The following is a 12132-nucleotide window of genomic DNA, read 5'->3' on the forward strand; positions in this document are numbered from 1 at the left end:
CAAACAGCACCAAAGATATCGGCAAGTCAAAAAACGCTTTTCATATAGAATTATGGTTCTAACTATAACTACCTACTGGCCTCCGCCAGTAGATAATATACATGTACATGTATGCATGTATATCACTGCATACTTAGATGTGTGGATACGTCTCTAATCGTGGACTTACCCCAACCCTTTCTGACTACTTTCAACTCCCAAACATCCGTTTCAAACTTCCCCCTCTCTTTTAGCCAATTCACCCAACTAACAGGAGCACATGTCCACTGCTCCCAAACGAACTTCCAACTTCCTTTTCTAATCCACTCCAATTATTCTGTTCCTGCCCAAAACACTACAAAATGCATGAGAAATCAAGACCACAAAACTAACACATGTACCCACAACCATTCCACAAGGGTAAAAGGAAGCACATATTAGTAATCTCCTAACTATTCAACTCTAATCTTGGGTTTCAGAGTGCTTCAATGCCTCAGCAGGTATAGAAAGCTCTATATAAATGCAATTAAGATTTACAATTATATGCTAAAGCGTTGCGATGCATACTGCGCTGCATGTTTCTGAACCTCACTCATCTCAATCAACAAATCCCCACACGGTTGATTCTACGCGCCAAATTCTCCGAACCATGGGGGTCATTATGATGGCGTCCGTCACCCCAGAGGTGGAGGGACCGTCCGCAGGGGCAGCGGAGGTCCCTCCGTGCGAATTAGGATGTGACCGCCACCCTGGCAGTCACATCCTGTATTTTTAACATTGCGGCGGGTGCTGATTAAAGCAGCACACACTGCAATGTTAAAACTGCATGCAGTGCATTTGCATGCACAAAGCGGCAGGCACCGCGTGGTGCCTGCCGCTATGTGCAAGCAAATGCAGGGGGGTACCATAGGTACCCCCCCATGTGCACCCCCACCCCCCTTCACCCCCGCAACGGGCCCCCAAAGAAGAGAGCGTATGCCTTTTCGTGGCAGCATTGCCGCCGCAGAAAGGCATGTCCAAAGGCTAATCCTAATATGGCTGGCGGTGTCTGACAGACACCGCCACCATATTAGAGCTTTTCTGCCACGGGACCGCGGCGGAAAAGCTGCCATCCTAATTTGGCGGGGGTCTTTTCTGACACCTCAGCGGTGAATCCGCATCCTCCGGGCCGGCAGTGGCTTCAGCAGGCCCGGAGGATGCGGATTCACCGCAATCCTAATCGGCCCCTATATACTCCAAAAGGGTGCCCTAGGATTGATTCGAATTGGAGCGCTTTGTGGCGTCTTCAGGTGTACGAAGCGCTATATAAATGTGACAATACAAATACATTCTACACAATAGTAATGACTGTATTGAAAATTCCCATGTTTAAAAATATTAATTTGAACTGTAGCGTGGTTCAACTTCAGAAAATGTGTATGCATATGTAATCCATGTCCTTTTGCAGAGAATTTCAGACACATTCTTCTAAGGAAAAGAAAGTTGCAGTACAAATTTTTATAAAGTTTAAAATGTTGCCTGGTATATTGCGTGTATTTCTTGCGAATGTGTTGGATTAAAACAAATATTTTTAAATGATTTGTCAAAGCACATGCAAGTCTTAATGCTGACTCACTTATACAAATAAAATTCCTCCTAAAGGAAAACAACACATGCTGCGTGGTGCAAAAAATGCCAGCATCCAGACAATCTCCATGCAAGAGCTATGAATCAAAGCATGTCACGTGGCTGAGGGGAGGTGCTGCTCTGGCCCCCAGCCAGTGGCAGGCGCTGAGAGGCGGAACACACCGGGCACGAGAAGCCTAATATGAAGGGAGGACCTCCGAATTGTGGTACCTCTGTTTGGATCTGTAGGAATGCGGGGTTTAGCTGTCTCGCCGCAGCACCAACGCGATGCCTGACGCTGGAACTGTCACGAAGCAGACGCTGCCTGCTCTGTGGTAGGGAGGCAACAACGGGGGAACATGGCCTGCGTTTTAAAGGTACACCTCTATCTGTTGCTTTACATTATTTCAACGGAGGAGTCTGTTGTTGCTATGAAACAGGCATTCGTTACTGGCTGCACCCTGAAGATGGGTGTGTTTTTCGTTTTGTTGTAAGAGACACGGAAACAAAACATGTGTCCAGCTGTGCGGGTTTCCTTTCCTGCATTGTCAAGACTGCTGGCTATCAGCTTGTGGAAAATGTGTGCAGAATAACGGCTGAGGAAGAGCGAGGGCTTAGACGAGGGAGTCTTAACTTTCAGAGCCAATACCCGACGGATAATGAACATGAAGTTTGTTAGCAGCTTTTCATGTGGCACAGCAGAATGTCACAATTTAACCGGGAAGTTAGCAGATTCTGTGTCGAGGATATTTTGTTTGTTTAAAACACGGATCATTTGACATTATGAATATTGTTCTGAAATAAACTAGTGTTAATTTTTAATTTCAAAACTAGAATGCCATAAAGCCATTCGTCTTCGGCTGAACATCGAACACCGTTTTGCGCGTAAGGCATTCGAGTTTTTTCAAACATATGTTTCTGCTGTACACTTTCCTCAGAGTTGAGGAAGGAAATCACCTCAATTTGACCCCCTTGAAATTTCACAAGCAACAAGAAAGTGTATGCATAACAAGAGAGCTGCTATTTTATATACTTCAGTAAAAAAGCAATACAGCTGCACAGTGGTCTTAGATTGGGAATGGTAAATAAAAGAGTCTTGGAGTCACAATATGAAGACCAGGTGACAAAGACAAATATCTCGCCTACCTTGTGAGTTGTAACGTGAAGTATCTTGTCTTTCCCCGGATATTTAATGATTATTCTTGGAGTCTGGAATGCGTGTAATGCCTTTTTAAAGAGTATGTGTCTTTTTAAGTTTCTTACTGACTGTTCCCCTAAATGTGAAATGTAGTTGAATGTTCTCCAATCCTGTATCCAATCACCTTGTTTAAAAAGGATTAAAAAGTTAGCTAGACTGTGAAATAACGTTGTCTTTTTTTGTGCAGAAAATATGTTGTTGTGGGACATCAAGTGTTCCTTCTGTAGCGTGATCTTTCTAAAATAGTATAATTTAGTGTCACCAAAGTGAGCCTTATGCAAATGTCCACGTTGTTTAAGAGTGAAGTAAATTGAGTAATTTAGCCACAGTTTGAGGTAGAAAGGGTACTCTTGGATTACTTCTTTCAGTCCTTTTGTAATGATTTACAATCCTTGTGGTTAACCGAACCTATCATGTGATCTTGTGAAATATGGTGTAAACCTGATGGTTTTAGTCCCTGGTTAGTTGTGGTTGGTAAATCTCTTTACTAAAGCGATGCATCTCTGAATATTCCAAAAGTTTGTTTCAAACAATTTTCACTGCAACATATTTTGGATCAAATGTTATGTGATGTATCGTTCAGTGATGCTATTGTTTTCAAAGTGCAAGATGCATCATTTCTGTTATTCTTGTGAGTTTGAAGAACCTAGGGCACCAGTCATTAACCCCTTGCATGCTCAGGACGGCTCCCAGCCGCCATGCATCACGGTGGACTTGTGCGGAGGACTGCAGGGGGCCGTCCGAATCCCACCCACTATTGAAATCGCCCATACAGATCAAAAATTCGTGCCTCATGCAAGTCGAAATTTGATTTTAAAATGGATTTCTCACATATGCATGAATTAATCTCAGCCATTGGTAATTACTCGGGACCGCTTCTCTTAGGATAACCTTTCTTGCTTTGAACCAAATGTGTTTACTGATAACATTACTCTCTTGGTTGATGCAGATGGGTTCTGTTTGCCAAGACAACAAACAAAAAACAAAAAAACAATAGAAATCTTGTAAAAAGTTCACAAAAGTCCACTAGAACTTCAGAAGAGCTAATATTTCTTTAAAAATCTAAAATGTGCCTGCCTGAAGAGTGTTCTAAATTCCTTGGATTAAACGTTCTTCAGCGAGTAAGGTTTATGTGGCGAGATCCAATTAAATTGCTGTCTTATTTTATTGTATCTGCAGGTAAAATTGGTCTATGATTTAAATTGGTGTCAGTATCAGTGTCAAGAACTTTTTGAAAATATAGAGTGTGTGGTTACTATTACTTTCCTTAGTGTATTATGTAGTGCGTGTCGGAAAAACATACTAGTTTTTATGAAGGCCCTCACTCACCAACCTAGTTGGTGGCATGCTTCATCATCGGGCCTCACCCAAGGCACCGAGTGTGCCTCGGGTGTGCTGTGACGTCTGTTTACAGCAGAGCGGATTGTGTTTAGTGAGTGTGCAGTGATGACGTTAAGAGTGAATTTTAAAACTTTTTGAAAATATAGAGTATGTGGTTACTATTACTTTCCTTAGTGTATCATGTAGTGCGTGTCGGAAAAAAATACTAGTTTTCATGAAGGCCCTCACCCACCAACCTAGTTGGTGGCATGCTTCATCATCGGGCCTCACCCAAGGCACCGAGTGTGCCTCGGGTGTGCTGTGACGTCTGTTTACAGCAGAGGGGATTGTGTTTAGTGAGTGTGCAGTGATGGCGTTAAGAGTGAATTTAAAAACTGTCCAGAGGGTCCCAGTGTCCACAGAGTTTATTTGTGAGCCCTTGGCGGTATTAAAAGCAAGGCTAGTGGATGTGGTTGGAGAGACTTATGGCCTCCCACATCCAGCGTGGTCAACTAGTTTCAGCAAGGCCTCATGAAATCTGGCTTTCGTCAGGACCTATGTGTGCAAAGTGAGTTAAAAAGGAGCTCTATACAGTATATATGCGTTCTTTAGTGGCGCACTCCCTAAGGTGCGAAAGCTGTAAGAGGAGGTTTTCCTCTAAGTTTGTACCCATGGAAAAAAGTGGACAAACCAACATAAAAACACACACAATAGATGAAGACCATCGTGGGCACAGTTATTTCAGTGACTTCGTTACGCTGTGCCTAAGTGATAGTCGGAAGAAAACCGGAGGTGTTTAGCGGTTTGTGTCGGCATGTGGGGTAAATTGCCGAGATGCAAAATTACTTGGTATTGTGCTATAGGTTTCTCGCGGAGTATAAACAAATGTGAGCAAGGTATTGACCGTGACAATAGTCAGGTGTTATACTTACTCTCATATTCTGGAGGGCAAACTCCATGAGTCCCTGGAGGGGGCTGCTGTTCCACCAACACATGTCCTCAAGACTGTCAACAAATACACCCCTATCTTGACATGCATTTCTTATCATTTCATTACTGAGAATCATTTGCCTCATTCATAACTTAGAGCAAAAGTAATTCTGCCAATACTGGGATCCACACTATTAAAGCAATGCAGCTCGGTCCTGACCTGGGATCTATGCCTGATGTCAAGTCTCCTCTTTTCCCTTTCCTCTCACTTTAAAAGCCAGAGTGCCCATCACATCCCTATCTGCCAAGGTATCCATCATGGAAAAACATCCTGTCCCCATGTCCAGGCAAAGTTTAGAAAGTAAAGTATGAGGACTTCACTTAATTGTAATGTTAATGCATTTGTCTAGTGATATACAATTAAATACATGTGACTTATTTTACTTGGTTTATTAATTCACTACATTGCTATGACACAATAACTGGAAACTTTGAGGAGTTAGTTTAATGATTCAAAACTCCTTGACAGCAGGTCACCATCAGTAGTAGATTACCAATATTTTAAATTTGCTCTCCATGCAGTAGCAGCAGGTGAAATGACAAAGTATTGGGTGGGGGTAGGTGGGGAATGGGGATGGGGAGGAGTCAAATACAAAATAAAACACCTGCTTGCCACATCGCGCTCCTCGCTTCCCCAGGCACAGGCTCCCAGAGTGCACTGTGGCCACTCCTAACGCTGCTTTCATACTGCTGAAAGCAGCGTCAGAATTGACCTGAGTGCTAATGGTTTCTGCTTCCACACAGACTGAGATCCTGTCCATGCTTTCTTCAACCCAGTAATGCAGCTGGGGTTGGAGAGAGCTTCACTGCGCATGTGTGTTTGGCCAGCCTGAGACTGCTGGCCAAAGATGAACAGCCAAACCCACATGCACAGCGAAGGCAATGCCCAACACTCCCCCTCCAGCTTGACACCACCCTGGACCCACTCCAATCCTCGAGAGAAAAATAAAATGGTAATAAACCAAAGTTTATTATCATTTTATTTTTCATTTTTTGGGCTGTTGGCTGGTGCCGTAATGCTCCTCCACCATAACGGAGGACCTGCTGCAGTCTCCATGAACAAGCAAAGCTGTCGCCCAAGAAGCATAGAATAGATTCTCTTCTCAAAACACAATTTTCCCTTAGTCCAGATGAATGTAGACGTGTTTCAAGGTTCTGATGGACATTTAGCAGCAGACTTACCAACATTTTGCACTGATTTTGCATCATAAAAGTGACAGAAACCAGGGCAAAATGTTTATTTTGGACTTATTTTGCAGTTCAAAACTTGATTTGACCACACAAGAGGGCTTAAATGAACCCAAAGTAGTGCTAGTATTGCTTGGCTTTGGAGAGACATACCAAGGGTGGTACATGGGCATTCCTATGCAGCCACCATTGATTTTTGATGCAAAGCCACATTTTTGGGGGATATATAGACAAGACTTTGCATCAAAAAATAGTACCTCCTTGAGGTTAGAGTTAAAAAGGAGAAATGTTTTAATTTCTCCACACGCTTCTTACTTTGCATGTGTGCTGCTCTCCCATGAGGAGCAGGGTCACGACTCATTGACTTATGGTTGGGTCTAAACTGGGGTGGCATGGCTAGCAAAAGAATGATGAATTTAAGCAGGATCTCTTGACTGGGGATGAATGTTTGATTTGTTCTGCATTCTGTCCATCATCTGTGTGTCTTTTGCTTTCTTGCACTATACAGCACACACCCAAAGTGGAAAGCTTTTTCAAGCATGTCTGGGCATGGTCATTTGTACTTGAAGGGTAACCTTCCAGTATAAAACCTGTGCTAGCTATGACACAAAAACATTTGTACTATGAAACAAAGGTCTGGGTGAGGTGCTAGACATGCTTACAAAAAGGAGCTTAGAGGGAAAAAAACAGGTCACCGTCCACTCGACAATCAAAAAACATAAAGACCTGGTTTACAAAACACCTCTTTTTAGGCCAAACAATTTGAAACGGGGGTGAGGATTCATAAAATGTAAATGCCATAAACTCCTCTCTTTTATATAATGAGGTAGTTACCCACTGTTCTTATGCCTTCATTTAAAACTAAAAAAGTTTTTACAGATGGCAGTCATCACAATTTTTGTATATATCCCCATACATAAGAAATTGTACGAAGTGCAGAAAGATTCATAAAGAATTCAAAAGAATTTTCAAAAAAAGTGTGGAAAGACAAGATGACTCCTCACATGCGCACCGCCAAACGAGCTCACTGGTTGGTACTCACCAGTTGTGCCCACTTTTATCATCATTGGCAGTCATCTCGTTTCAGAAAATAAATAAATGAGTGTGGTGTCCAAATCAAAAGAAGAACAAATTCTTTTATTCTGGATGCTCATTTGGGTGGTCACAGGATGGTTAGGTTGGATGTGTTGGTGATTGCCAGGAATGCAGGCATAAGTTATGCAAGGGCTGAGCCAGGTTAGGTCGTGTTGTGTATGGCTCCACTAAGACCTTACTAATCCTGTATAGCTTTTTGAGGCAATGGTGAAAAATAAGGTAGCCAACGAGTTGGTCTCCTAGAGCCACTGTTTACACATCCACAGCTCCCCACTCCTCAGAGCGGACATCATGATTTTGAAAAGGGTGCGGTACAGAAGGCGCAGATGGTTGTGGGAGTTGGTGGCAGGAGTCTAGGTATTTCTCTTATATTTGGGTGGTGAGTAGAGGGTGAGGGTCAATGTGGTAGGTGGTAGGTGATGGGTAGCGGGTAGCCAGGATTATTTCTTTCATTTGGTTGGTGGGTAACTGTATAGGGGTGTGAGGGTGGGTGGCCTCAGGCCATGCTTTTTTCAGTTTCAAAGTGGCCCGGCAGAAGGTCTATTTTGTAAATGTCGGTAGACTGTACATGTAGATGATAGTGGTGCAGTTTGCATGAGGCCAGGTATTTGTTTCAGTTTTGGCAGAGGGAGGATATAGGTAGAGGGTGAGGGTGGGAGACATGGGGCCAGGATTTGAAATTTTTTTTGGGTAGGTAACATTGTTAATCTAGAGGGTGAGTTGCAATTTTTTTGTTTTTGTTTACTATTTGGATGGGGTCAGGAGGTCAAGTCTTGTTTGGCTTCTAGATTACTCCTCTGCCCTGTGTAGATATTGACAGCAGGGGCAAATGATTTAGGGCAGCAAAACATATCATAAAATTATGGATAGGTAAAAAGTGAATAAAGAGGATGTTTGTTGTCTCCTGGTTCCAAGTGACATCATAGTCTAATGACGTTTTGCTCGCTTTATCTACTTGATGTCACTCAGAAGAATTCAGTGAAAATCCTCTCCTCTTTTCCTAGTTACCCAGCGATAATTTTATTTATTGTTTTCTCCTACAAATCAAATATGATCCTGGAATGCATTTTTCGACGACGATGACTATACAGCAGGAATGTCTTGCTTCTAAAATTACAGGTAAAGGTAAAGGGCACTTTGGTAACAGTAGATTAAATATAAAATGATACCTCTACAAGCAGTAGGCTTACCTAAATTACGAGGATGCAGTGAATGCATATGTTAAATAGTTAGCCTTACTTAGATGCAGAGAACTGAAAAGACTCTATGTTTACATAATTCAGATAAGTTCCTGTTTGAACCAAGTGTTGAATATTAATGTAAGAAAGAAGTGTATCACCCTGAGAATCAAGCAAGTAAAGCATTTTCAGATGCAAGTTGTATGACAAATTACAGACAAAAGTGCAATTCGTTGTTTCAGATGGGTCAATATGAATCAAGACCTATCATGTGTGGTTTTTCATCCAAAATATTGTGACTTAAAGGCAAACATGTTTAATCCACTTTTGTAAAGCTCAGCCATTTCTGAAAAAAACTATTGGGATTAGTCTGTTGATTGTAGGTTGTAATTTCAATGCATGCTATCTTCTTTTTCAGTTAATTAAGTGAAGTGTTGCATAGAGAATGGAGATTAACCGTGTTTTAGCATGGATAACTCCTCCGTTGTGCAGTAACCTATCTTAATTCATGTTTTAATATGTATTTTTATTTGTGTATTTACATAGGTTTAATTCATTGAAAGCTTAAGTATTTAAAACCAAACCTATTAAAAACAGCAGGTTTGTGATATTTGGTATTTAATATATATGGAGCATTAAACTTGAAATCTTGTTTAAAACAGTGATAAAATTCCCTAAGATATACAGTTTATGTAATTGATGTTAATGCATGGAGTCTTATCTTAAGGTCATGCCTTTTTTTGTTTCACTGTTTGAATGATATATAGGGTAGAAACTTTTAAAGGGAGCAATTTTGTTCTTTTAGTCTGTAATTTAAAACATAATTCAAGAGCGTTTCCAGCTCAAAAGAAGCTAAAAGTAACATGAACTCCTTCCACCCGAAGATATCTCTCAAATTACATCGTGTTTGAGGTCACAAACTTCTACATGAACATCTGAAAAATATTGAAATCTCTGCCAATCTTGGAGAAAGCTGGTGATTTAATGGAAAACGTTTTCTCAAGTCTACAATTATAAGTAACAGGGGGTCATATTGCCAACCTACAGCGATATTTATCGCTAAGTAGGCTCAGCGGTGATAATATTATCGCCGCGGTTCACCTGTTTTTATCGCTAAAAAGCAGGCGAAATGCGTGAATATTGCTGTAAATGCAGCAATATTCACACATTATCGTAACGCGAATATTTCCAAAACTAAGCCATTGTTGGTAATCGGAGATAGCAATATTAGCGACTGTTTCCAGTCGCTAACATCTTGGCACGCCCACTTTGCATGTCATTAGCGATAATTATCGCTGACATGCAAAGCGGGCCCCAAGATGATCGCTATCGCCTACTAGCTGTCGCTAACTGGTGTTAGCGACAGCTTGGTAATTGGGCGATCAAATTATCGCCGCTTTAGCGGGAAAAAGTCCCGATAAAGCGGCGATAATGGCCCTTGGTAATATGCCCCAGGATTTGTGTCACCAATGGTGTAGAGCAGTACAGAATAATTGGTATCCAAACAGTTTCTCAGATTGAAGTAGCAGTATTCCTAAGGGACCTCTTTCGACAGAATGAAATTGCAGTAAATCTACAGCATGTCACAGTGTTGTCCACAAGTTAGGAAATTAAATTTATTGCTTCAGGGTGGGTCTGTTTCAAATTGAATTACATAGCTATTTCCAATAGCACATAGAATGGAAATCGGATTTGGCGGTATGTTAAAACTCTGTTTCATTTTAGACTATGAAAGTTTTAAAAGTGGAATGTTTGGTAATTCAGGTTGCTGCTTTCTAGTGAAATGATTAAAAAAATGTCCATAACCTTGTGTTTTCTGGTATAGCAAACAATGAGTATCAAATTAATTAGTGCACACATAGTTTAGGAAGACCAGCCTTGTCACAAATCCACATCATAAGATAGCACACAGTACAACAATATACAGCACAATTTAGCGAACTGGAACAAGAATACACAAATACATTGAAATGCTTATGTAATACAATCTAACTGACATGTAATATTGCTTATGTAATACAATCTAACTGACATGTAATATCTGCCCCTTGAAAGTATCAAAGATGATACAAAGTATTCTATTAGATATGAACTAATTAAAAAAGAAACAACTACTCTATGTACTCTGAAGCTATATGAAATTACTGTTAGGCTGACCTTTTAAGGAAATGTGGATATGCCTGAAAAATTCCATTTATTATGAACACTGGATGAGCAAATGAATGAGTAGGGGCTTTTGAATTTCAGTTTATTGAGCCTTAAAAACATCAATCTGACACTTTATCAGGTGAAGATTTCTGGTCTATTGTCATTCCTAGATGCCATTTCTAAAGATATCCATAACTGGCAAACCCATAATTATGATGTATGTACTACCTTAAAGTTTAATCTTACTTAAAGGAAAACAGAGTTTGGAAGGACATTTTTTTAAATATTGCTGAATAAATTATGACCTTCACACTATGCATCTTAGAGTGTAAGGGACCCATGTCTGGGCATACTGGTTCCACTTAGGCCCACTATACCACTCCAGTTTGGACCCAGCCATATGCAAATCAGAAATGCACAAAGCCTAGCTGTCACCCACCCCAGGCATTATATTTAGAGACAGGCAGAGGCAGAGAATGGTTAAAGTAAGATGCCAGCTTTCTAAAAGAGTGTAACTACAACAAATGATGGATGGAATGCTGAATGATTCAAACATTCTCCCCCTGTCAAGAGATCTGGGTTAAATCCATCGTTCTTTTACCTACTACGCCACCCCAGTTTGGAGCCAGCCATATGCAAATCAGTCTTGACCTTATTCCTCATGGGAATAGTTTAGCCCGGACTGCCAAGCCAATTTGTACCTGGACTGGAAACAAGCATCCTGGGACTGGTTTCAGGGTATGTCACCCCTCATCAGTCAGGCTAGCTTGAATCCAGTGGCTCAGCCAGGGACCCCGAGGCAACAATCCTACACTAGTATTCATGAAGATGATAAATGAGACCTTAAATATACCAGGAAACAAATCTGAAAAACCTAGATTATAAATAGTACTTAGTGGAGGACATCAGGTCCGAGGATAGGCACACAGCACATAACCTTGGTTTATTTGAATTTATTCAAAGTAAATTCTGTTTAGAAATTGTTTATACTGTATGAAACCTGCTGTCATACCGTTCAGTTAGTTCCAAAATGTGTAAATGAAAATAGGCAGATGAGATAATACTAACTTGGTCATAGCAAGCCTATGCTAGTTTTCATGGAGCTGATAAATGAGACCTTACGTTTACCTTAAGTTTACCAGCAAATACATCTAGAGAACCTAGATGTTAAATGATGTGAGTTATAACTTTTTGTGTTGGACTGTGCAATATATCTTCAAACTTGGAAAAGGGACTTGCATTCAACCATAATACTACAAGTAGAATCACTCCAGGAGTTGCTTCAATCAAAATGTATATGAATAAATTAGATGAACCAAGGATAAACTTAGAAGACCTGATGTAGGTTATGTGTGTAAATATAGTAGTGAGGGTTAGATAACCTTTGTCATTAATGCTTGGACGAAAGGATTTATCCTGCAAAGTATGGTC

The 12132-nt window shown here is 40.8% G+C and overlaps 1 protein-coding gene across 1 annotated transcript in view; it reads left to right on the plus strand.

Moving 5' to 3' along the window:
• The first annotated feature begins 1652 nt into the window (after nt 1-1652).
• Nucleotides 1653-12132, plus strand: part of ST6GALNAC3 (ST6 N-acetylgalactosaminide alpha-2,6-sialyltransferase 3) — a 1116254-nt gene continuing 1105774 nt past the window's right edge. Inside the window, exon 1 of the mRNA XM_086954126.1 lies at nt 1653-1961. Coding sequence (XP_086810252.1) covers nt 1944-1961 — 18 coding nt within the window. The 5' untranslated portion in view covers nt 1653-1943. The remainder of the gene's footprint in view (nt 1962-12132) is intronic.

Source organism: Lissotriton vulgaris, chromosome 1_1, assembly GCF_964263255.1.
Source record: "Lissotriton vulgaris chromosome 1_1, aLisVul1.2, whole genome shotgun sequence".
NCBI lineage: Eukaryota > Metazoa > Chordata > Amphibia > Caudata > Salamandridae > Lissotriton > Lissotriton vulgaris.